The following is a 27914-nucleotide window of genomic DNA, read 5'->3' as shown; positions in this document are numbered from 1 at the left end:
AGTTAAAAAAAACCCCGCTCTGACACCACTTGTTGGGATCGGAACAGAATTCAGAGGGGTATGAACAAAATTTGTAAAAAAAAATTCTTAAAAGTTGGTTGTTCCAACAGCTTTCAGGTTGTTAAAACAATTATCATTGAACAGTAGTTTACTGGACCATTAAAAGGTGAAAAATGCAAAAATTGTCTAATAATGCTAGTGGATAAATATATATTTAAAATATTAGCTCAATAAGTACCAATGGACCAACGACTGGAAAATATAAATAATTGAAAGTAAATGCATAATATAAATGATTTATGGATACTCGGAGACTCGAGCTCCTACGTCACCTCTTCTTCCACTTAGGAAGACTTCTATTAAAAACTTTGGCTTTACGTTGAAACTCTTAGTGATCACTTTACAACTCTAACTATTTAAGTGATGGATCGGTTCTTACACTTTTGATGGTGCTTCAAACACAATATTCTCAATGAGCTGCAATAGCTCGTGTTCTAAAAATATAAACACCGATGAATTAGATTGAATTTGATTTTAAACCAAGCGAAAAATACTCGAAATAATTCTTCGTTAAGAAAGCTGATTAATTTGAAAGCCTTTTACCTTGTGTGAACTGAATAACTAAAATGAAGGGTCAGTTATTGCTTGTATCAGTTCAGTTATGATGAGAACTAAACAGATATCAGCTCGAACTGATCAAATCAATTTGAAAATAATAATTAAACAGTTAAGTACACAAGATATGTTTATGGATGTTCGGAGACTTCAACTACTCATACATCACCCCTTATACCACCTCGGGTAGGTTCCATTAGAAGATTTTGATTTATACAACACCTTATACAAACATATTCAGCTTAGGATTTACGCTACTGTCTAACTGAACTCTTAGCCTAGGCTGAAGGCAGCACCTTTCAGCCAACACTTGTTTAACGTCTATGTGTCAAAAACTACATACACAAGTTTAACGTATTTGTGCAAGACTCACTCAACTTATCAATATGCTCAATTTTATGTATATGTGAGTGATTGTGTGTACGTGTGTGAGAACTGATCTTATGAATACAACACGAAAGTGTTCTCACACACTGAGAATTTTGCTTCTACATTAAGCTAATGGCATGCCCTATTTTTCTCTTGTTTTCTGATTTTCACACACACTTGTTTTTTGATGGTCTTTATCTTGTCTTTATAGAGGTTTCGTGACCGTTCTTCAAGACTCATCAAATATGTCTGTTGCAGTTTGAATCTGTTCCTCGATATTTGTGTCTTGTCCTTACTGACAGTCATTCTGGAACATCTTAAGTTTAAACTCTACTGCAACGTTCATTATTGTCCTTTAACTGGACAATTGCTTTCTTTAATGCGCACAGCTGGATTCAACTTAGATAAGCTTGTCGTGTTCTGCAAACTAGTCAGCTCCTAACTGATGTCATGAACTGTTCAGTTGAACTGGTCTAGAACCGGTTTGGTGAAATCAGTTGGCTCGTCAATTGAATTGATTTCACTGCTTCAGTTGAATTGATCAGCTGGGCTCTTCATCAGTTGAGCTTTTCATCAGATTGATCGGGCTTCTGAAGGTCTTCTGCTGAACTACCTATCAGCTGGACAATCAGTTAAATTGGTCTTTGATATATCAGTTGAACTGTTTCAGTTTGGACAATCAGTTGGCGCTTTCAGTTTGCGTCTCAATAGCTTCAGTTTAGGCTCGGTAGCTTTCTGCGCACTTAGGTAAATTCATTAGAAACAAAATAACAAGTTTTGTTAACATCAAATCAAGATTGCGAACATGAAATGTTCCAACATTGAGAATCTTTGATTCACCAGATACTTAGTAACAAAACAAACGGATAGCTTGTAACACTTTGAGTTGGTGAAATAGCACAATGATGATCCTTAGAAGACCTGATATGAACTGTGCAAGTGTGTGCTTAGTGAGCGGCTTGAAAGTGTAACGCTTTAAGAGTGCTCAAAGATTTTTAAGATGCAAATAAGATAATATGTGAGTTCAAGAGCAAGAGCGTCTATGCATTCTTTGATCTGAATCTACATCTATATATAGTTTAAAAGTTCCAATGGTCGGATATGCTTTTCAACGATCACTTGTAGCAATTTCCGACATAATGGCCTTGTCTCTACCGACATCATACACTGCAATAAATGTCATTTAATGTTCATTTTGTTTTTTCTTTTTTAGCTTGAATAGCCCGTGAAAAGTAACTTGACTTTAGACATACTAGAAAACTTCCTGTTACATCGGGAGTTGATGGTTTACTGTAGTCTTATAGCAAACAGGTAGTTTCAGAACGGTTGAAAACAAGTATCCACTATGCTTTGCACATTTCAGACCGATGGTTGGATACTGACACTACATTGAATGCTTATTTAAAAGCTTGTTCCTGTCAGAATTTTGAGTGATATTCAGCTTGAAAATATTAAATAACTTGAGCGATTTGACTTCTTTATCAGCAGTCGAAAACCTGAAATTACAAAACAATGCAGTGGTTGATTTCCTGTAACAGCTCGATACTGTTATTTATTTATATTATTTTTTCTTTCATTTCAAATGAAATTGATTATATATGATTTAAAAAATTGTGATAACAAAATATTTTATATGTATAACTATTACATTCACGCAACTTATGTTTGTTGGCAAGTAACTCATATTAAAAATATATTGTTAGAAATTTAATTCATATGCAAACATAAATATAAATCCAGAATCATTCGTATCAAATAACATAATAAATAACAATGTAAGTGAAATGTACATAAATTTATAACGCCAAATATTTGATAGAGATTTCAACGTTAAAATCTTCTAGATACTATGCATCCTATAGGAATTGTATGATGAAGGGATTTTAATAAAATTCAGAGTTATATATGGTCCGGTGTGACAGATAACAAGATGATCTAATATTAAACAATCTAAAAACATTATTATAAAATTTTATAAATTTCAAAAATAAAAAAAATATTTTATTTAAATAATTATTCTGATTAATCACCAAAATTCTATTATAAACAAAATCTCTTAAGTTCTTAGTCTTCGTATTATCTCCAACTTAAAAAATAAAAAAAAAAATTACTTAAAATAAAAAAATATTAATGAAAAGATTAACTAATTTACAAGGTTAGTAATGTGTATTAAATAAAGATAAATATTATTATCACTATTATTATTAATACTGAATAAAGATAAATATATTGAATAAATATAAATAAAAAATTTCATATATATAATTTCATACTACATTATGGTACATGAGATACTTAGAGTAATTACTTTTAAGTGTCATATTTATTTTTTATAAACCAAAAGTGTCCCTATGATATGCCAAAAATATTTCATCTCTATTTAATTGAAAAAATATCATAAAAACTTTATGTATATAACTAATATATCTTTAAAAAAAATTAATTAATTTTGAATTTTTTAATTTAAATGATCATATCACCCTATCTTACATAAAATACTATTACAGAGAAATATTTTTAAAAAATTCAATTTTAATATAATCTCTAAATATTTCATAAAACTATTATTTTACATAAAAAAAAAAATTAAATACATATACATGTATCGCGTGCAAGAGAACCTGACATTTAATAAAAGATATCTAATTGAAGGAGTGAGAATTGACATTCCATCGTTTCATTGCAAATGTTCAATGTCATATGTCCGTTAACACTGAAGAGTGAAGAAAGATTTCAGTCCTACAAAAATATAAAAGCCGTGTATACATTATAAAACTCAAGATCTCTAAATATAAAAAGACGATCATCCATATCGCGAATTCATCATATTCTCGTATTCTTACCAGTCTCTCCTTCTAGAAAACCTCATCATCCAAATTTTTGATTAAATTTCTAAAAAGATTTCGGCGTTAGTTGTTGTTACGTATATATGAAGACTGAATTTGGACTTGGCCTCGAACAATAATTTTAATATTGTGAACCCATTTGTACTCCATTTTGTGATTCCTAACTTTAGAAGGGTTGCTAAAAATAAAACCAGAGAAGGCGACGGCATTTCACAAACACAGGATCGCGGATATGGATAGGCCAAGTTACCGACTTTCGTTATTGAAAACATGGAGAACAACGCGCAAGAATCATCAATTACAGGTCATCTCCCAAAATTTTGTTGCTGTCATTATTGAAATGGTCATTGAGCAATTCCAGATTAGCTTTTTAAACAAATTTAGCGAATGAATCTTTCAAGAACTTGATAAGCAGTTTTTCATCATTTGGAACATTCATAGTTACCAAAAGCCCATGAGGTGCACCTTGATTCAAGGACCAAGGCCTCTTAGACCTTCGACCAGGCCACGAGTCGAGGCACGGCGGTACCCATTTTGGGATTTCGAAGGCTCGGGCCATGTTAAGATTACTATAGATTAAAGACACAATTCAACACGAACAGCAATTTGATAGTCATTTATTTTTAGTTTACAGCATTTTATGTTGATTAGTAGCTTCAAAAAATACATAATCACTTGATATAATCCTGTTTATGTATCTTAATACTAGGATATTATGTTTGTTAATATCCCTCATTTAAAATTTATGAATCGTGCTAAACGTGGAAATTTTTTCTGTTATTCAGACAAATTTATGTCCATCATCCATGGGTCATTGCGAGAAACTTGGGATGTAATTGACTGCAGCTTGACGGGTTTCATATCCTATTTCTTAGTTATGACGACACTTCAGCTGCGCTACCATAACGAGGCACAACCTCCTCTTCTACTACACAGTCGGGCTGAGAACAATGTGGGCAAAGCTGGGCATAAGCCCAGCAGATATTTTTTTTTAATTTTAGGCCTGGATATGCATATATAAAGCCCAATTTATTTAGAAGTAATTATTAAATGTGTAGAACATTATCTCACAAAAAACAAGAAAATAATGGATTGAATTTTAAAGACCAATGTATTCAAAAGGTTATTATGTGTAGATTGTAAGATCATTACTTAAAAAAAAAAAAAAAAAAAAAAACAAGTCGACTACTGAAGATTGAAGTAGAATGGTGCGGTGCACACACGAAAACAGCTTTGATAAAAATTGAAGAAACAGAATTTGTTTGTATTTCAAATTTATATATATCAATGATATAGACTACGATTTGTAAATATTATGTCAAGATTAGTTTAATAAATAATAACGCAAACTTCAAACAATATGCATATATTTTAATGTCGGACATGTTCTGTGTGTCTCTTTGATTGGAGCTAATATGTGAATAAAAAATATTGGGGATTTCAAGATTTCTAATATTTAGGGTTGAAAATGTATAAACATTGAAATTAGTATCTATTTTTTATTTGTTCAAAGAAGAAAAATTTGTGAAGTTTTTTATCTTCATATTCAAAATCTACATGTTTTTTATATTTATTGAATTATGCTGAAATTTTAAGATTAAAATTTTATGAATAAAAAATACAGAATTCGCAATTTAAATCGAATTATAACTTGTCAATTTCATTTTGATTACAATTTACAGGTGAAATATTGCAAGTGAAAAAAAATATAATAGTCCATAATCACTATCATTTTGAAATATTCAACGTAGTAATAAATTTTCAGTTGATGGAATTGAACGAGAGATTTACAGAGAGCACAATGAAACTTCTTACTCTTAGTAATGCTTTGAGTCCTGTTGATGGATTCAGATCATTCTCTATGTGACATTTAGTCTCTTGTTAATAACTTTTACTACCATGATTTCAATCAAGAAGAAATAGAAGATTTGGTGAGAGAATTATATCATTATAAGTTTGATGTACCACGTCATGCGCAAGTTTGATTCTTTGCATCATTTGTGCCAAACATTGGCCAGAACAATGAAGTCAATTATCTATCCTTTGATTGATAGGTTGGTTCGATTGGTTTTGACTCCTCCAGTTTCTACAGCAACTACAAAAAAAGCTTTTTCAGGAAAGAAACTCACTAAGACATCACTTCGTAATACAATGGAAAATGACCTTTCATGGTTGTTTATATAGAAGATGATATTGATCTGGGTATTGATACAAAATTTATCATAAATAAGTTTAATGTATTGAAAAATCGCAAAATTCGGCTTAAAAAAGAATTTGATATATTCCTTTTAACTTCTTTTTTATTTCTATTATGTGAAGTTTAAACTAATATTTATAAAAATTCGGTATGTTTCTGTATTTTCTTTTATTTCTATTATATGAAGTTCAAATTAATATTTAAAAACATTTTGTCTACCGAAGAAAATATTTCTGGCTGCGCCACTATACCTAGTCCAAACTAGGGGTGATTCCCATTCTATGTTCTGTTGTTGGATGTTAAAATCCGACTTCCCAAAACCGCTTCAATCATGCTTAAGCAATTATGAGACAATAACTTTGGTCTTTTGTCTATCTTCTCATACGGTGAATAAACGGTCCACATTTCATAGAAACCTAGGTGTGCAAGGACTACTAGTTGATGTTCTCATATACATATGATATGATGTTCCCATCTTTACTATACAAAGAATAATTCGCGTATGAGCTCTTAACTTGATTAATACAAGTAACCGGTTCGAAGGAACAGTATGTATAATCTTCTGGACGTCGTGGGGTCTTCAACCCAATCTTAAATTCTCTACAGCTTGATTGGAGCAATGAATAATGAATTTAAATTTCATATTTTCTAATTTCTGAAATACAATCAAAATTGTCAATGCTATACAAACCACACCTTTACATTTGGAACTTACCTGAGTTCAATGATCTGATGATGGTTCCTTTGATACACTTGTATTTTTTATATACCTTTACAAAGATTCACACCTGCAACACGGCATTTTTAAAAACTTACGTCATTTTTAAAGATAATCTTAGCCAAGCAGACTCTTACTGTAGCACATGTTGGCAGACAAATATTGTAGCTCACGAGTTCGAATGATACGTATACTAACCATCATTTGAGGAACTTTCAATAACACAAGTGCCAGTACGTATAAAACGCTTGCTATCGCCATGCCCGCAGCTAAGTTCTTCCCAAGACGTTTGTTGTCCTTGGACGGAATAAATGTGGATTTCAACGTGTTTGTTAGTTCAAAAAGCCTATAAGACACCTGCAAGATTAAAAATAAATTGAAACCCAAAATATCTCGGTTTCGAGGAAATTTTAATTTAGGATGGAAACAATTGAGAGAGAAAAAATATACAGCACCGCTATGTATATGGCAGTGGTGAGCATGAAGTTTAACATTGGGTAATTTGGAATCAAAGAAAGTAACAACTTTGGCTGACCATCGGGCACTCCAGACCTGTGTTCAACCAGTTGGATTCAAATTCAACTGATATTATTACAAAGAATTGATATATCATATTTGTTCCACCTAATATCTAAATGTTGGAGGATAAATATCAGTTAAATCAGATATTTTCCACCTTGTAGAATTTCATTCCAAGAAACAGCCCTAAGATGGGAATCTACTTACCTCAACCATATGTGGATCTGTGAGATGTAAGTCTCCAAAGTGACTTTCCCAAGCCAACTAATTGATAAGAAGAATAATGTCGGGTCAGGTGATCATATTAAAGCAGAACTGTAACGTAATTTAATAAATTCCAAACTTAATTTAATAAATTCCGAACTCTGGAATACATGATAATTCATGGCCAGTTTAAGGATACTTACGCAAAAAGTGTCAATGAGTAGCAGCGTAAATGCTGGGTGACATTTCGTAGGCATATGTATACACTGCGAAGAAGAAAGCACATGAAGAAACAGCCTGATCAAAGCTAAATTCACCATCTCACTGGCAAAAATTACATCTCTACTTAGCTTGTATAACAAAGACTTGGGAATGATAATACGTTATTGGAATCCACGATGTATAAGGATGATATTTGTTGTATGTCATCTTTGGAAGCTTGTATATAAATTCCACCCACAGATACCCAACCTGAAATCACAAATTTATTTACATTGGATAGTAATGTTTCTTTCAAAACTGAGATGACTGATACAAGCTTACTGTCAAGGAAATTATGACAACAATTGATTTGATGAAAATCCTGCGCTTTGTTTCAGCTTCCTCCAGCTTTTCCATCCATCTCTCAACCTGAAAAACAATTTCATTGGTTTAAAGGAGAAAAATCAACAAAAATAGAAATTTGTAATGATCAGAAAAGACAACTGGTGGCCACCCAATAAACCAACATAAAATCAAAAAATATAGGTGAATGAGACAAATGATTAAGCAAGAAATATTTACCATTGGATGGTAATATGCATATATCATCCCAATAATCCAAATGTATCGATCAAGGCCTGAACGGAAATGCCATTCACGCAGAAGAGGGAATTTCACTTTTGAAGCTGGATCAGTGTACCCTGAGACAAATCCAAATGTATACTTGGAAGTTGAGACATGACTTTGCATTGACAAGGGCAAACGTTAAGTTCAACAAGCCACTAACCAAGCACAAAAGTGAATGGACTCCAGACCATATCAAATACCCCAGGCACTTCCCATATCAGAATGACCACCAAGAAGCAGGCAAGTATTTTTGCAGCTATGACGGTGCCCTGCTCGTTATGTTTGCTGAAGATACCAAGGGCTCCATACACCATGAGAGTGAAAAGAGTATGCATGGGGCATATGTAGTATAGCATGTAGTCGTTATTAAGCACAATGCAGCAAAATAACACCAAGAAATTAAGCCGCCACATCATCTACCAATCAAGGTAAATCTTTTAGGAGCAGAACCAGAGCGACAACATATTAATTTTCTTGAAATATAAAAACGAGTGTACCTGAATAAACCTGGCAAGGCTAAAATCTTTGCGGATGTAATAATAAGAGAAGTTTCCAAATCCAGTCATCCACACATAGGCAGCAATGAAGACTCTTATGGCATTGTAAATTTCGGTCGCAGCGAAATAATGATACATGAGAAACAAGACCTGAACATGTCAGAAAAGATTGATGAGATTGTTTTTGATTCTTCAACCATGAGCATGTTATTAAATTGCCAATTAAGTACCAAATACAGTAAGGGGGAGCTCAACACATTGTAGTATGAGGAACATTCGCTTTGGTTAGACAGTGTTCTAAGTGTGTCGCACCATATGGGCCTGCCACAGGTCATCATTTTAGTGCTTGCCCAACCCCATCATTTCTTAGGAGCTCAGATCAGGCAATTAGGACTTCTGCAAGGGTTTAAGGTTAGAAGACAAATTTCTTCACCTTCAGTTTTGGCCAGGTAGGGAATTACCCAATCGCATACCAATTTTATGACGAAAACATGAAAATTGAAATATGAATTTGCTTAGATCATTCTAGATAATAAGTCCTGGATTATAGTCATTTCTAGTCTCTCCATATAATTAATTAGTCAAGCTATCCCCCGCGTCCACCTTGATGTTCACACAACACCTCACTTAATGTAACTCACTATCCATAGTTCGTCTCCATCCTGCAGCGGTCCATTAGCAATCAGGATCCAACTATTTATACTGAAACGAGAAGTTGTAATTCTTCAATGATTCTGCAGATCAATTCAATGTCACTTGACAAGAAATGAAAGGGTGACGAAAAATACAAGATTGAAAAAATAATGATCCAAATCCACTTTCATAAAAGGAAAAAAAAGGAAGGAAAACAGATAATATCCCTACTAAACTCTACAAGTTAAATATAACATTTAATCAGTGGAAATAAGAGATTAGAAAGACACCTGCATCCAACCCTTCCACTCCTCAGTCTGATGCCTGTTCAGATACATTATTGTCTTCCCAGAGAATGGTGATTTGTCATTATGTATCTTGAAAGAAGTGATGGCCGAAACCATGATGAGAAGGAAGTACAGGAACAAGAAAAGATCCCGGTTATAATTCTGTCAGTAATGTAACAAAAAGTTTATCAAAAAATACATAAACTATATCAAGTAAATCGGTACACAAGCAGGAAAAACATCAAACACCCATGTCAGCACGTTAACGATATTGCAAACAAAATCACAATGAGTCATTCATGTATTCTCCATGTAATTTCAATCAATTCATTTTTTGTGTTTTCGTATGTATTCAAACCCACAAATGGAATAAAAAGTATCTACAGTTCTTTGATTTGTATCATCCAACATGTGAGATACCAAGCTCTTTAATTTTATTTCAATAATCCAAGAAAAATATATAATTTCATAATCCAACAAAAACATTTCCTTCACTGTCATATCATATGGTAAAGCACTATAGCAAAGTGCGTTGGTGTTTGTGCGCATGAAAGCATGGGCACAGATGTTTTTTTGCTATATGCACATCCCGTGATGTTAAATGGCTGACTATCGCATGTTTCTTATTTTAGTTTGACAGTTTCCATTCTTACATTCGCACATAAAAATGACATCAATTTGAATCCATTTGTGCATCACCATCTTTCTCTGATAGAAAAACCAAACTCTCGGTACCAACAAAAATAACCTGATTCCAACCTTTTTTGATTCACCAAAAAGATTTGTGCGGTCACAGATATAAAAGTGGATCAAAAGGGCACCAAACTCTGACCTACATGAGAGTTGAGACAAGCCAAAAGAAGGTATTATATAAAAAAAAAAACATGCATCCTAAATCAAAATGACTACAGATGAAAAAACAGAAACTGCAGTACATGGCTCTCAAAGTCGCCCGGTTTTCCAGCAAGAATGACTCGTCCAATGTAAGAAACCTGATAACACAGTGAGCCCAAACGCATTATGCTACAATGCAAGTCTGACTTTATTTGACCTCATTTCTCCACAAACCTGATGAGATTGGATGCTACGGACGAATTTCGAAGTCCTGAAGGGGCTGACTGTAGGACACCTCCTTCCAAAAGAACAGCCCTGTCATCTTCTTTAACAGCACCAGTCAAAGTCAACTCAACCAAATTGATATCAGAATTCCTGCCACTAAAGTGCACAACCTTTAGAGAAGAAAAACTCAAAATGGCAGACAATATACGCATCCCTTTTCTCAATAATGACACATTATGATTCAGATTTAAGAAGCCGTAGAAGAATGGTCAACTAAGGGTTAGAACTATCCTCTGCTATTGTTTCCATGTCATTTGAAGCCAATGGAGAGCAATATAGCTCATTCGATTCAGTGACGATTTATAATCACAAAAGACAAAGGGTCTTGTTGGGTTCAGAAGTTCCGATAATATAATCAAATTCTATTACATAGTGATTTTTGTTAAATCAGTGATCAGATATTAAACGTTGGTCTGGGGCCTCTGGGCACAACAAAATAAATGTTTTGTTGATTTCCCTTTCCATTCTCTTATTCTTTGATTTAAAAAATAAGTTAAATTGGGATCATAGAACCAACAAGTTTCCACCAAGTGCAATCAGGGCCTAGTTCAATGGATCAATCAGATATATATTTCGATTTTTCATATATTTGTACAGTTATCAGAGACACGTGTAGATGGTTTGGTGGATTTGGTAACACTCAACGACAAATTGGTTAACACAATCCCCATTGTTACCAATAGACTCATTGGAGAATTTGTGTTTCCAACATAGTACATGAGCTCAAATCACACCATGTACATGTTTATCGTTTGAATTGCGGACAATCAACTTGATGGAATCATTAGTTTCCCCATTAAAACGTCTGAGGAGGACGGAGCCACTCTGGATTTATAAGTTTGAAAAACACAAATTGAACTCCTAATTCCTTGTGCAACCTCATGTGTTCCCTCGAAAAATGTAGAGATTTTCTGATAGAGAACACTTCATGATAAGGGGGATGTTGTTGGTAAAATAAGAGTCGACATGAAAAAACAAGATTGTTGGGTTTAATTGTTAGATAATATAACCAAATTCGGTATCATAGTAATTAATATTATAAACAATTTTATTGAGATTATTGCAAATGCATCACCTATTTTTCCTACCAATATAAAGTGTGATGATTGTAATCCAAGTTTTAGAGGGAACGATTAAAGTTCTAGCCTTAAGGATTGGTATCAGTGTAAATCTTCTAGCCGAACCACTTAATGGTTTTGTGTTATTGATGCATTATTACTAACAAAAGAAAAACAAATCTCCATAACAAAGTGAAGTCTGAGAGCCAACAGTTTCCCTGAACAAGATTCTCGTTTTCATATGATTCAATGAAAGCATATTTGTTAACGACCGCATATCACTAGAGAAACAACATTTCAGGCGTTTCTCAACAAATAGTGTTTGTTGCTTTAGGTCAAAGAGAGTTGCTTAGCACGTTTTAACTATGGGCTTACGGTTTAGGAAATGATGAATGCTTCCTGTGCTCCAAATATTCCGAGTATAACCAAGCAGCAAGCACCGGTACTATTCCAAGGAAAAATGACACCTGCAAATCGAAATTTAAAATAACATAAAGATATTGATAACATCAATAAGATAATAATAATTAGATAAAGCCATCAACCGCACATGTCATTATTTTTATATTAATTAAATGATCAACACTGAATTTACATATAAACGTACAATTTGACAGATTATACAAAATCCCGTAGTCGTTTGCGACAGAAACACTATAAATTATCACTAACAGACAACCAATCTCAACTTTTAAAACCCACAATGCAATCGAACCAAAAACTTGTACAACACTACTAATCACACTTAATACTATAACAAAAAGCCAAAACTTGCACAACTTTCCAATACACAATCACACTTCATATTATAACAATAAGCTAGAACTTAGCAAAGGTGAGCAAGTATTCACCGACTGACCTGACCAGGAGACAGTGGCCCGTAGATCACCATTTTTCGCAGTTCACGGCTATGAATTCGTGAATGTATGTGCGCATGCACACATACACAGGGGATATTGTTGAAATTGAAGGTGAAAAAATCAGATCTGAATGGAAAATGGGTGAATTTTTGGCGGTGGGTGACAAAGCAACCGCTTGGAGCTTTAAACGAGATTTGGGATTTTTGCAATTGATAATATATATATATATATATATATAATTAAAAGACTTCAGATAGTTGGCAGATTGTATTTATGTTTTTTATATAAAAAAAAAATAGTTTTTTTGAAATAAAGTATTGTCGGCACCAGTGGGTCCCTTTTGTTATTTAGAGTTAGTAATTTACAATTATATTTAATAGCAATTATTGTAATAAATGCTAACTAATATAACGATATTTAAAATATATTTTACAAAATTGACTTAAGTCTTACAAAAATTTTTGTGTAATTATTTTTATTTTAAAAATATATAGAATATACAATTCGATAAGTTCTTTTCAAAAATATATTTTAATCTAATTTTACATTTTCTATACAATCATTAAGGGTTTTTTTATAAATAATTTAAAAATATAAATTTATTTCAAAATTAATTTTAAAAAAAATTCACATATATTTTAATATGTCAGCGGCCGTGCTTCGTAAGCACGGACCATGCTCCACGTTGGAGCGTCCGCGCTGACACGTAGAGGCGTCCGTGCGCTCCACGTGTGCGAGAGTCCGTGCTTTGTATGCACGGACTCTGTATATTATATTCTTTTCCCGTACTTTATTTTGTCCATTTTCTTTTTTTTTTGTCTTTTTCCTTTTTTTTTTCTTTTCTATCCGTTCATTTCCTGAATCTTTCACGTGAATTTTGAATTTCTGAATGTTCACGTGAAGTTCAATAATTGAAATCTAAATATTCTTCAGCATTTTTCGTCTATATAATTGTTCTGAACTTCGACGAATGAGTTATCAATTTCCTCTTTGAATCTACATAAATTTTCTCTCAAATTTTATCGGCAAAATATCTAACATCGATGTATTCTTATATTTTGGTGGTCATGTAGTTATCGATAATGGATCGGTTGAATATAGCATTCCATTTGTTAAACAGATACGAATATTACGATCTATTAATTTGTTGGAGTTGGTTGAAGTTGTCCATAAAATTTTAGGAATCGATCCAACGAATTTTTCTCTGAAATTGTCAACAAAATATTCATTCATGGAGAGATCATATTGGCATGAAGTTCAAGTCAATTTCGTTGATGATGATACTTTACAGTTTATAATGCAATGTGACAATATGCATATGTTGCATTTATACGTAGAAGCAAATTCAATTGAGCATCATATTGGATTTGATGATCATGAATCTTACGTTCCACATGCATCCGATTCAGGGTTCAATAACCAACTCGGTACTTCTACATATGGTGGTTTCTAGGATGTAGAATCTTATGTTCCACAGGTTACTGAAAGACTCGGTAATATAAATTTCGACGATGTAAGTGGGTCTTGGGATCAATATATCAATGTCTCGTCGGAACAAAATCTTACTCCATATTGGCCGAATCCAACATTAGATACGAGTGCTCGTTGTCCGGATCTGGCCACTAATGATGATATTGGAGGAGTGATTCTGAACTCGATATGTCATATAGCGAGTCTGAAGAAGAAGAAGTGAATGATGATGATGATGAAGTGAATACATTTTCAAATCTTGATGAGGGGACATCATCTCGGCAACCACCTCGTAACACTTTACAGAGGCAGACCGTACCATTTCATTTAAACACTTCTGAAATGCCATCATTTTTCAATAAATTTTTTGGGGAAGAGCCTCCTGATTCTGTCGATGTACCTTCTTGATGCAAACAAGCTATTACAATCCGGATAGAAGTGAATTATGTGTTAATATATTATTTAAAGATAAGAATGATCTTATTGCATCTGTGAATGATTATTCAGTTAGACTGATCAGGCGTAAGTACCGTGTCGTGGATAGCACACGCAGTTTGTGGAAATTACGTTGCAGAAATAATTCTTCTATGGTCATTTGTCAATGGGGACTTCGCGCTTCTTTGAAGGCCAAAACTAGTTATTGGAAAATAACAAAATATGACGGGCCTCACACATGTATATCTACCTATGTTGGTATAGACCATAAGAATTTGAACAATGATATGGTGGCACATACGCTATTGGGAGTTGTTCGTTGTGATCCTTCATACGAGATTAAGTATATCATCGAAAATGTGAAAGATAAAAATGGATATCAAATCTCATATACGAAAGCATGGCGAAATTTGAAACGTGCTATGGAAATTGCTTATGGTACATGGGAGAGCTCCGTTCAATTACTTCCAAAATATATGTGTGCTTTGTCCAAATATAATCCGGGAACAGCTGTGGAGTGGAAGCATCTCAGAGCCAATACTAAAATGAGTAAGACACTGAACTATGTTTTCTGGGCATTCATACCGTGTGTTGATGGGTTTCGGCATTGTCGAAAAATAATTAGTGTCAATGGTACACACTTGTATACCAAATACAAGCACAAAATGTTTATCGGTGTCACTCTGGATGCGAACAATCAGGTTCTACCGCTAGCATTTGCTATTGTGGATGAAGAAACATCATATTCTTGGAAATGGTTCTTGGAGAACCTAGGAAGACATGTTGTTAGTGGTGAAAATTGTATGTGTCTTATATCTGATAGGCATAAGGGAATCGTGCGAGTAATTAAAGATCTACCATATTTTCAATTTCCTTATGGTGTGCATCGTTTTTGTTTGAGACATGTGTGTTCAAACTTTAACATTAAATTCAAAGACGTGCATTTGAAAGATTTACGCTGGGCGGCAGGCACACAAAATCAATTTTGTAAGTTTGAAGCAATAATTGAGGCAATCAAGCAAAGAAACATTATGACGCACCGATATTTGGCTGGAATTGCGAAAGAAAAATGGAGTTTGGCTCATGACGGTGGTTGGCATCGTGGGTTGATTACAACCAAAATGTCGGAGTGTTTAAATAGTGTGTTGAAGGGTGCTCGTAGACTTCCTATATATGCCATAGTACACTTGACACTTCTGAGGTGCGTACAATATTTCATTGAACGTGTGACAAGAGGTGGTCGTATGGTTCAGGAAAATCAGCTGTGGTCAGATTATGCATGTCGGAAGTATGAGAAATGGGCGAGAAAATCTATTGAACATTGTGTTGCCAAATATGATGTACGTGAGCAAACTGCTTCGGTTGCAACTGTAGGTAGACCAAGTCGTGGCCAACATATGCAGGTGGTCAAGTTATCCACGAGTGATTGTTCATGTAGTAAATGGACGATTTTTGGCATCCCATGTTCTCATGCTATTTGCACCGCCAAGTGGCACTCCTTGGATCTCTCGACACTTGTGCAGCCATGGTATAACATATCTGAGTACTTAGCAACGTACGAGGACAAATTTCAACCTCTTGCAGATGAGCGATACTGGGATCCTCCAACTTTCGAGTTGCACCACAACCCGGTTAGACGTGAAAGAAGAAGAGTTGGTAAAGACAGAACAACTCAATTGAGAAATGATATGGACACATCGGTTTTTAGAGAGAGACAACATCGATGAAGTCTTTTGTTAAATTGTAATAACGCTTGATATGTTAACTGAGAACTAATTTCTTTACCTCGTTGTTCGTTTTTTTCTTTTATTTGTTGAAGTGTTTTTAAAATTAAATTGGTTGTTTTTTTTTAATAAAAATAAGGCGGAAAATGGTCGAGACCGAGCGGTCAAATTGTACCGCTCGAGCGCGAACATTTCTACACAGGAAAATTTTTCCAGTGCAGGTCACGCTCGAGTGGTAAAATATTACCGCTCGGCAGTCGCACCCCTCCCCTTCCCCTTCTCTCATTCTGCACACAAATTCCCCTTCCCCTTCTCTCAAATCCCTAACTCAAAAATCGCCCTCTTCTCCTTTTTTCTTCAGCAATCCCTTCCAAATCACGATTCAAGCAACGGCTCGCACTCTTCCTTAAGAATCAAGAACCTTCCACTCTCCAGTCATCTTCTCCAACACACTTGACCACCTCCATCTCCTATCATCTTATCTTTCGCTTGTGTATTTTCTTGTGTTAAGATGTGTAAATGTTAAAACATTTTTTGGACGTGTTTGTTTATATGTTTGATTTCAGCTTTGTTTAATTGTGTATCTTTGTTTTTATTCGGCACTTCTGATTTTTTTCATCTTATCTTTCGCTTATGATCACTATATTGTAGAAATAATACAATTTAGACGATGCAACAATGCAAACGGTACAACAATAGAAATGATATAGTTATAATTAAATAGAAGAATCATCGTCATAATTACAATGATACAAATGGCTCCATGTTCCACAATCAGGTGGATTGCGTCTTCTCGTCCCTCTACGCAATCCTACATCTTCAGGATTTTCCTTATTCGAGTAACCTAGGAAAAGTGACAGGTGAAATAACATTCCTCTGTGGTCGAATGTCATGCACAAGATGCTGAGGACCAACATTAAGCAAATTTGTAAAACTTTGTATGTTCGACCAAGACGGAGTTTGATAATCCTGCTGACCAAACAAACGAAAGTCAGCAATCCCTGAATCACTGAAAAAACTAGGTTGAGTAGTAGAGGTTCCTGCAATATTCAAATCAGTTGACGGAATAGTAGTAGAGGTTCCTGCAAACCCACTTGGTTGCCTAACCATATCACTTCCCCACCTGAATGATGACTGATGCGAAAAATGAGAAGGCGTACTGAAATTTTGTTGGACATTAAAGTGTCCAGCAAAAGCATTGTACGGGTATGGTTGAAAACCAACGACATTAACTGTAGGTGATATGATGCGTACATTTATTCGATTATACCATTGGAAGTAGTCTTCGTCAGTTTGCATCGATCGCCCGTGTCGTACCCCTTTAGCAACATACCTCAACCTATTATTCCACAACTCAATTGAATTTTTATGATAATCTCTCCAATTGGTGTTTCGATTATCTATTCTCGTGATATTGTGCATATCATCATTGTCGACGGCAGACACTGGAATTGATTGTCGTCTTCGGAATTGTCACATCATCCAATTAGGACGATGCATCTCCACGATGTCAAAGCAAATAAGGGGACAAACACATCGCCATATTTTGTTGTCGTATGAATCAATAATCGTCTTTACATCTATTTCATTCTTCTGGTAAACGATCCAATTAAACTGTAAAAAATAGAAATGATCAAATTAAAAATTCATTTAATCAAAACAAAAATAATCTTCATTTAATCACTATTAAATATTAAAATTCTATAATACCTCATTATAATTCATACGATCCAGAGAATCACTTATAATTCTTACAGCATGTGTTGGCGAATGTATGTAACTAAATCAAATTTTTCACCTACAATTTAGCAAAAACAATTACATAACAAAAATTTGTAAGAGATATATATGATATTACCACAATAATTTTTAAATATTACCGTTCACCATATGGAGAAATTGGAAGAATAGCATCTGGATCAATGTGAGGTACAACTAATGTTAACTCATCTCGGTCGGGGTTAACACATTTAATTCTGCTCCATGCCCATATCTGCTTGTAATAATAAAAACAGATCAACAAAATTAACAAAAACATTGCGTGAAATAATCACATTACATTAATTATACATGCAGGATATAAAAAGTTCCAGCCATTGTAGTCTTCTCTATACGTGACGCGTTACACAACTCACGGTATAGAAATGCTAAAACTGCACTACCCCAACTATAAAACTTCACATTATCAATATCCCGTAGCAGTTGCAAAAATATTAGTCTAGCAGACCCTCCTTGATAGTGATGCGATCCTTCGAACCACGAAAAGCAAACGCGCTCAAAAACGGAGTCACGCCCTCGATTCGATGAAACAAAGAAACGGTTGTGTTGTCCCAATCTTTTTGAACAAGTAAGGTTGTAATATTCACCTCTAAATTACAAGAATTTAGCAACAAATATTAACGAAAGATAAACAATCGAAATTCAAGCGAACCTTCAAAGAACTCGCCTTTGACAATCCGAGTGAAGGACAATCGACAAACGCCACAAAGTGTTAAACTTTGATAAGTTTGATTTGAGAAACACACAAGGTGTATACAAAACCAAACTTTGAAAAGTTGAGAGAAAAACTCAATCAATTTGATTAAACTCAATAATAATGTTCTAATCTCCTTTACAAACATAAATTTTCGTCCATATATTGTTACAAAATCAGAAAGATATGAAAATCTAATTACCTAAACAATTAGGACTCTAAAATAGGGAAAGGAATATTTTCCTCGCAGCAGGGCGCGCTCGGGCGCGAGATTCTACCGCTCGGGCGCGGGGTCTTCTGGACTGTTCGTGCTCGGCCGGTAATGTTTTACCGCTCGGGCGCGACTTTTTACCACCCTAGCGCGGATCTCTCGGATCAGGAGTCTTGTTTTGGCTTTCTCTTCATAATTTAGCACTCGAATAACATTGAAATATCTCCCAACTTCATTGCTATGCTTGCCAAATTCTTTGAAGCTTCGAATCGCAAGATTTAGCACGTCATGCCCAGCCAGATTCATATCATACTCCCCTTCTTCAAAAATATTTGTCCTCAAATCTTGGCTACCTACGCAAAAACGAAGCAAGTTAGTAATAAAAAGAATTAAATTATCAACATGCTTACCTTTCAACACTAGGTAGTAGGCACCGTCACCCGCGAGGTCCATCACTGTTTGGAATCCCAACTCCTTGGTTGCCTTCACTATCAACTCATCAATCTCAACATACACCAAACAAGAAATGACACCAAATGATAACATACCATTAAGTATCACAAAGATTAAGTTCCTCCCCTTCTTAGACCTAGTTAGCAGCATAACAAAATCCATACCAATGTACGACCATAGTTCACTAGGAATATGAATTACTTCATGCAACTCATAGCAATCAAGTTCAGGTGCCCTCTCCCTACATGCAATGCACGTTTGACTACACCACTTAACATACCTCTTCATATGCAACCAACACATATAGTCATGCAATATGTCAATTATTAAACCACTACAATACGCCTTACTAGCACGTAACTCATGTAATGAATATAGAATGAAAAATTTACTCTCTTTGCACATATATTCATCATTAATGAAGAAATTATCACATTCAACCAACAATCTCTCAAAACCATCCCCACACAAATATAAATCATGCAAATAAAACACACTAAATGTACTATCCATGTAATCTTCACAACCATCACCAATCAAATATAAATCATGGAAATAGAACACACTAAATATACTATCCATGTAATATTCACAACCATCACCAATCAAATATAAATCATGGAAATAGAACAAACTAGATGTACTACCCATGTAAATATTTAACTCATTACAAAGATTTGAACATAATGCATACAATTCATTGTCATGACAAAAACTCATCAATTTGACAACTCTTGAAAATTCAGAATGACTAACATTTAAATTTGATCTATTCAATATGTCATCATTATCAAATCTATGACACTTAGGCAACAAGGTTAAATCACAATCATACCTCCTAAATATCACATTTTCAACGCGTTCTCCCAATTCATGAAAACAAAACAACAATGACTTAAGGTAAAGAAGCAAATCATATCTCTCAAATGTTGCGTTGGAAACTAACCTTACCTCGTCGCTATTGCTCTTGAATTCATATGGTTTATCCCATTGCATTCTCACACCATCAACACTTGCTCGCCTCCTCATCATGACTTCATCAGAATCCTGCAAAGGAGAAATAACAATGCTCGGGATTGAACCGGCTATATCATCACAATGAGAATAAACCACTTTGTACAAAGGTACATGAAGATGTTTATGCAAAAACAAGTAACTCTCTATCTCACTCTTGTCACTCTTTTGGATCCTTTAATTTATTTTTTTTTTCTTTGACCTCTTTTTCCTTTTCTTTTTCTCTCATCTCATCATTCTCCTCTTTTTTTCTTTCTATAGTCATCTCACTCTTTTGTTCACACATTCTTTCGACCATATCACATCTTTTTCCACACATTTCAATAACTTTCAATTGATCACCAAGAAGTTCTTTTCGTTTCAATTGATCAAAGGAAATATATTTTTCTTCAAATGTTTTGATCAACAAAGTTTATTCTTGCCTACTCTCCTCCTCCATAGTAGACAAATTAGGCACTTCATCCCCACCTAATGATTCAACCTCCACTATATATTGTTCAACATCATTCGACTCGCCAACTAGTGGAATACCATCATCATCAAATCTAGCCTCAACTTCAGATTTAAGTGCAACTACGGCCTCAACTTGAGATTCAGTTTTAACTACACTCTCAACCTCAACCTCAATCTCAACCTCAACCATCATTTGAGATTTAAGCTCAACTGGTGATTTTACTACGGTCACCTCCTCACGTGGACATTGGCTAATATCACGCCCAACGGCTAAACACCAACAACATATAATATCACAAGTACTAGAATTTGAGTTTTTAAATGTACCTTGATATTCATATATGCTAGCTTCACATCTCGACTCCTTCTTTGGCCTAGCACTAATTTTCTCTCCCACGCTCCTTCGCCAAGTGGATGTCAAAGACTCCCTAGGCACATCACGTTCACTTTTTCTGCCAACGCCTCTATCCTCCTCACATCGCCTATCATCATCTCAATCCAAATGCGACGCTCTATTCCTTCCAAATCTACTACCTCGTCTATTCCCATCAACATACGCATTACATGTCTCATCTTCTTCACACCTCATATATTTTTTTCGTAGAGGCTTAAACTCCTTCTCCCACATTCTATCCAACCCTCCTAACATTATTTGAAATTGGCGATCGTCAATCATTATATCTGCAAGAAAAGGTTAGTATAAAACAATAAAGAATAAAGTTTTTCACCACAAATCCTCACTAGTCACTCCAATGAAAATTCACTCAGCTCTCTCTTTTTTTTCTCTTTTTTTTTTGTCCTCACTACAAAACCTCGCACGTCACTCCAAGAAATAAATGCTCGCTCTCAAGTATATCACTCGATTTTGAGAGTTCTCTCGTAGGGTACAGTTTCAAGCTCTGTAGCTTGTGTGCATCAAACCCACAAGTTCAAACTTCACGACACTTGCAAAATGACTTACACGGACTGTGTAAAACAAGAAATTTGAAATAATAATATTTTTTTTGACTGTGAGAGTTGCTTGAATATGACTCACAAAAGGGAACAAGATACAATGCTAAATAATAGCACAATAATTTTTTTTTGATTGTGAGAGACAATTGGATATGACTCTCCAAAGAAAATAGAACAAAATATAAAAAAGAAATAATGGCAAATTTTCGGATTTTTTTGTAATCTTTTTTTTTTTTTTGAATTGCACAAGGATATTTTTGTGCACTCGAAAAAAGAAAAAAATCACAAGATTTCGAGAATCAAAGATTCGCGAAAGACAAATAACGACAAGATAAAACAGATCTGATAACAAACGAAGGATAAACACATATCATATAATAAAAGAGATAAACTTACTTGAATCAAAAGGAACCTAAAGCTCTGATACCAAATGATGCGATCCTTCGAACCACGAAAAGCAAACGCGCTCAAAAACGGAGTCACGCCCTCGATTCGATGAAACAAAGAAATGGTTGTGTTGTCCCGATCTTTTTGAACAAGTAAGGTTGTAATATTCACCTCTAAATTACAAGAATTTAGCAACAAATATTAACGAAAGATAAACAATCGAAATTCAAGCGAACCTTCAAAGAACTCATCTTTGACAATCCGAGTGAAGGACAATCAACAAACGCCACAAAGTGTTAAACTTTGATAAGTTTGATTTGAGAAACACACAAGGTATATACAAAGCCAAGCTTTGAAAAGTTGAGAGAAAAACTCAATCAATTTGATTAAACTCAATAATAATTTTCTAATCTCCTTTACAAACATAAATTTTCGTCCATATATTGTTACAAAATCAGAAAGATATGAAAATCTAATTATCTAAACAATTAGGACTCTAAAATAAGGAAAGGAATATTTTCCTCGCAGCAGGGCGCGCTCGGACGTGAGATTCTTCCGCTCGGGCGCGGGGTCTTCTGGACTGTTCGCGCTCGGGCGGTAATGTTTTACCGCTCGGGCGCGGGGCACACGCTCGGGCGCGACTTTTTACCGTCCTAGCGCGGAGCTCTCAGGTCAGGAGTCTTGTTTTGGCTTCATCTTCATAATTTAGCACTCGAATAACATTGAAATATCTCCCAACTTCATTGCTATGCATGCCAAATTATTTGAAGCTTCGAATCGCAAGATTTAGCATGTCATGCCCAGCCAGATTCATATCAAATAGTTAGGAAACATTATTCCTCCAATAATCATTAACGCTACACAACGGGTATATTTCACAACATCTACTTCTTAAGTATCATCATTAACAAGGTTAGACATTCAATGATCGTGTAGTGCAGTCATAAACAAATGACCACCTTTCAAATGTTTTGATGATGGTACAAATCCCAACAAATCCAAACAGATGTGTTGTCATTCTTCAACTTTATGTGACACATCTATTCCAGTGACTGCTTCACCATCAATTGTTAGACCCCAAATTATTGAAACATCTTGTAACGTGACTTTTGCTTCACCACATGTAAAATGAAACATGTGTGTCTCGCGTCCCCAACGTTCAACAAGAGCAGTAATCAAATGATTATCAAAAACTTGTGAACCACATTCTAAAACTCCATAGAAACTCATATGATTTAAATATGCAAGTACATGATTGTGTATATAATTATCAGTATATAACTTCCAAATCAATCAAATTGTTTGACCTATTCACTTTGACAATATCATCAACAATTAATGAAGAAACTGTTGATGACATATGTGTCGCTTGTAAATAGAGGACGCTGAGATCTTCTGGACCTCGATTATCTGTCATTCTGAAATAAGTTGTCGATCTTCTAAACTTCATTCTACGGTAAGCAACGATCTCAAAAGTTGTTCGGTGACGAAGGGAGAAATTGCGATATACAGAGAAATGAAGAAATGAAAATGGAAGGGCAAAAGAAAGAGGAAGTAAGAGAGAATGAAAAGAGAAGAGACAGGGATTGACGGAGAGATAAGGGGTGTAAGGGGAGGACACGTCGAGCGTCCGTGCTTTCAAGCGCGGACACTCCAACGTGGAGCATAGTCCGTGCTTACGAATCACCGCCGCTGAGCAGCGTCTGTGCTTCGTAAGCATAGATTAAAGTATATGTGAACTTTTTTTAAATTAATTTGAAATAAATTTATATTTTTAAATTATTTATTAAAAAAAACCCAATCATTAATTTATGTATCTTCGAAATAGAATTAGCTAGATTACACAGTATCTTTTTTTATGAAAGGATAATTCATAGTAGTTATCTTTCGATGCGTATTTGATAAATCTCTGGAATAACGTAATAGTTTGTTAGTCATGCTAGTCAGATAAACCGTACAGGACACGTCATATGCAACGGATTCGCCCAATAAGGTTTTTGCATTGGGAATCGAACTACTGACTATTGGTCAAAGGTTCACTTGCTCCACCAACTCAACTACTTCCTTGAGGCGGTGTTTTTTCTCACAGGAGAGGTGCTAAGTTTTAGTATTCCTATGCACGATATATGTATTTGGTAAATTTGATCATTTGATTTGCAATTTTAGTTGTTTCTACATGAAATTGTTTAGGTGGAATTATACAATTAGAGTCACGTAAAAAAAAATATAATTGGGGCAAGCATTCCACATTATATGTGGAAAGATTATGGTTGAAATGCGATCCAAATCCTAATAGTGTGCTTGGAGGCTAAAAATTTTGGATTTAAATTTAGAAATAGAATTGGATTTGGAATTTGATTTGGAATATCATCTTGTGTTTGTTTTGAAATTTAGAAATTGTATTTAGAATTCATTTCTTGTTTGGAAAAAATAAGATTTGAATTTGAAAATTAAAATTATACTAAAATAACTTTAATTATATTTTATATAAATCAATATTTAAAAGATATTATTCACAGTATTAAAAAACTGAAAATTAAAATTAATTTTATCATATATTTTTTTATATCATTTCAATTATATATTTGTGTTTTATAAACTACATAAACTCTTATATAATTAATTAACTACTGTTAATGAATACAAAATGAATTATTAAAATAAAATAATCAAACATAACATCTAAATATTTAAATTTAAATCTCACGAAATAAATTATTTTAAAATTAAATATTCAACAACATCCTAAATAGAAAATTAAATTATTATTGAACAAAGAATTGTTCAATATTCATGACAACTATAAAAGTAGATCTCAAAAATCAAATATGCAAAATAAAAAACAATTCTTTAAATTATTATTGAACGAAAATGGAAGTTGTAAATTCTTTGAAATTCATATCAAAATTAATATTATCATTAAGTTCGAATGAAACATAAAAAAAATACCTTCAAAATAAGATGAAAATTTATGGTTTACTATTTATTCATGTAGAAATTTCTGTATTTTATATCGTTTTCTAAAAATAACGTAACATAGATGTTTATATATGGATAGATTTAACAAACTGTACCAAAACGGATAGAAGTTTTGTTTATCCACAATTATTTCCGGATTTTGGATTTTGTCCACAATTTACGGGCAACCACTGTTTAAAAAACCTAGTTAAAATATGAAAATTCCCTATATAAGATGATAAAAATTCGTGTGAAACTCGTATTCTCTCGATAAAGATCTCTTATTTGGATCATTCATGAAAAAATATTACTTTTTATGTTAATATTATTACTTTTTACTGTAAATATCGGTAAAATTGATCCGTCTCACATATAAAAATTCGTGAAACCATCTCACAAAATACCTATTCAAATTAACTTTATTTTAGAGGACAGTATACCTTCATTTTATACGATCAATTTAAATTTATAATAAGTCTCATGTGAAATAATTTAACTAATCAGCTAATATGATCAATATTTAGAAATTGAGTAATATTTTTTTTTAATTTAAAAAATAAAAATTCGTATACAAAACTATATCAGAAGTTTTGTCGATTAAAATAGCTATCATTTAAGTTACAAACTTTTAAATATTTCAATCAAAATGAAATGAGATATTATCCCAAAAGATGTCCAATTGACTGAAAATTCAAAGATGCAACAAAGTAACAAACTCAACAAGCAGAAATAAACTAAGAACTCCATAAGCTTACACTGATACTAAAAGTTCACCAACAAAGTCTGAAAACTCTACCCTGACAACTCATATATGGATTGAAAATGAAAATTAACCCTACGATGATAAAGGAAGGGAGAAGATAAGCAACCAAATTCCCCACTATCATCCCTAACATTATATGTAGAAGATGGATTGAAGATATGGTGGAAAAGGGATAGATGGAGATGATCCGGATCGAGACAGGCGAACCATTCCACTACCTTTTTGATGGTCTATCGTCGTCCTCTCCACCATCATCGCTATCATCTGAATCATCTTTGCCCAAGCGCTTCCTCTTTGGCGGAGCCTCCACTTTACCACCACCAGCCTTGTCATCTCCCTCCTCGTCTTCATGGTCAAAATCATCAGCGCCATTTTCTTGTGGTTCGAAGTCGCTAGCATCTTCCTCATCCTCAGCATTAGCAATGGGTCTAACTAGGTATTCAGTGCCTAAATCATCCTGGCCACACACACAGATCAATCAGAGAAGAGCGCAGCTGTTTCCGTTTCACATATAAAGATCAACACACGCTGTGGCGCTTATCAACCCGTAAAAAAAACGCAAAAAAATAAGTCAACTGCAACTCATTTTCCGGGCTACCAAATTTCAAGAAAAGATCAAACAATGGATACTGGCAGCACTCTCGACTCAAGTCACAAGAAAACTGAGAAAAAAAATATATAAACACGGATTCAAGTACAAGTAGTCCACAGGAGTTTCACAAGGGACAAAAAAACATTTAAGAAAATTTCGTTTATGCCTACATAAACACACCTATGAATCCAGAGAAGAAATTAACATTGGATCTAGAAGTACGAGAGAAAAAAACCATGTCATGAGAATACAAGTACTTTGTCGTACCATACATCATATACATATAAAAGACTCGAACTTGCAATATAACATTTTTCAGCAAAAAAGTATGATAAATCTATTCAAGTTACTCCAAGAACAAGATAAAAATTCACAAAAGTAAATAAATATATTTCGAGTTAAGCTAAACAACCCTGAAAAAATTCTTCAAAAATTCTAGATCTGACTGTTTTCAACGGAAATTCAACCAAATCAACAAGTAGATACCACTGAAAACAAAGAAATCGAAAAGGGAAAATACACTAGCTTGACCTTGGTGATTTCCGAAAAATAATCCAGATCCGAGAAACCCACAAAACATTTTAACCAAATAATCCAAAAACTCCACCAAAATGAGCAAGTAACAGAAATCATCGAAAAAAAACAAGTAAACTCACCAAAGCAACAGACTTGCGAAATATATTAAAAATTATATCAATACCTCGTCCTCTTCTCCTTCATCGTCGTCGTCTTCGTCATCGTCGTCGTCGTCATCGTCGTCGTCGTCACCGTCATCTTCGTCATCTTCATTCTCTCCGTCTTCGTCATCATCATCGTCGATGTCTATCACAGCCACCGGAGCCCCGCCACCGCCGCTACTGTTCAACACTTCCTCCTCTTCCTCTTCCTGCTCTTCCTCCTCGTCACTCCCCTCAAATTCATCATCGTCTTCACCGTCAATTTCTTGCTCAAATTTCTTCGCCTCTTCAAACACAGGCCATTTTTTCCAGAAATTTACTTATTTTTTATTTTTATTTTTGGAAAAAAAAATTGTGGAGAGACAAAGGGGGAAGAAGGGTGGTAACTGGTGGGAGGTGTGTTTTCTCTGGGAGGGCTGAGGTTTGATCTGGACCGTTGAATCTAGAAACGACGAGGATCGATGATGTGGCGCATAATCTTACGGTTTAAAAATGGGGGAGGGGAATTTCTCGTGAGTGCGGCGCCAAATTTATTTGTCACGTGAGTTACGCGTGATGATATCTAGGGTTTTAGAATTTTCTTATATTATTTGTTTTTAT

General features: G+C 34.3%; 3 protein-coding genes across 4 annotated transcripts; 1 reads left to right on the top strand and 2 right to left on the bottom strand.

The window, feature by feature from the left end:
- Window positions 1–6638: 6638 nt before the first annotated feature.
- Window positions 6639–12959, bottom strand: LOC142518336 (protein REDUCED WALL ACETYLATION 4-like). Of its 2 annotated transcripts, none has more exons than XM_075621096.1 (16): window positions 12750–12959; window positions 12266–12357; window positions 10782–10928; window positions 10649–10705; window positions 10473–10545; window positions 9717–9875; window positions 8794–8943; window positions 8457–8712; window positions 8252–8370; window positions 8012–8098; window positions 7851–7939; window positions 7672–7734; window positions 7472–7528; window positions 7201–7297; window positions 6938–7102; window positions 6639–6815 (listed from the first exon to the last, which is right to left on the bottom strand). In XM_075621096.1, exons 1-16 carry the CDS (start codon window positions 12780–12782, stop codon window positions 6810–6812), a joined length of 1650 nt encoding a protein of 549 aa, XP_075477211.1. In that variant the 5' UTR covers window positions 12783–12959; the 3' UTR covers window positions 6639–6809. The 2 variants fall into 2 exon arrangements, with proteins under 2 accessions (XP_075477211.1, XP_075477212.1); XM_075621097.1 differs by having other exon boundaries at window positions 10782–10922.
- A 1848-nt stretch (window positions 12960–14807) lies between these two features.
- LOC142519770 (uncharacterized) lies at window positions 14808–16382 on the top strand. Its single transcript, XM_075622800.1, has one exon. The coding sequence runs from the start codon at window positions 14808–14810 to the stop codon at window positions 16380–16382; it is 1575 nt and encodes a 524-aa protein (XP_075478915.1).
- A 9630-nt stretch (window positions 16383–26012) lies between these two features.
- LOC142518821 (uncharacterized) lies at window positions 26013–27634 on the bottom strand (the record flags this gene model as incomplete). Its single annotated transcript, XM_075621639.1, has 2 exons — window positions 26013–26502; window positions 27338–27634. Coding segments are annotated over 2 exons (540 nt in total), but the record flags the coding sequence as incomplete, so codon positions are not given.
- Between the last annotated feature and the right edge of the window lie 280 nt (window positions 27635–27914).

This window comes from Primulina tabacum, chromosome 11 (genome assembly GCF_025594145.1).
Source record: "Primulina tabacum isolate GXHZ01 chromosome 11, ASM2559414v2, whole genome shotgun sequence".
Taxonomy (NCBI): Eukaryota; Viridiplantae; Streptophyta; class Magnoliopsida; order Lamiales; family Gesneriaceae; genus Primulina; species Primulina tabacum.
This window is presented reverse-complemented; position numbering and strand designations above follow the sequence as displayed.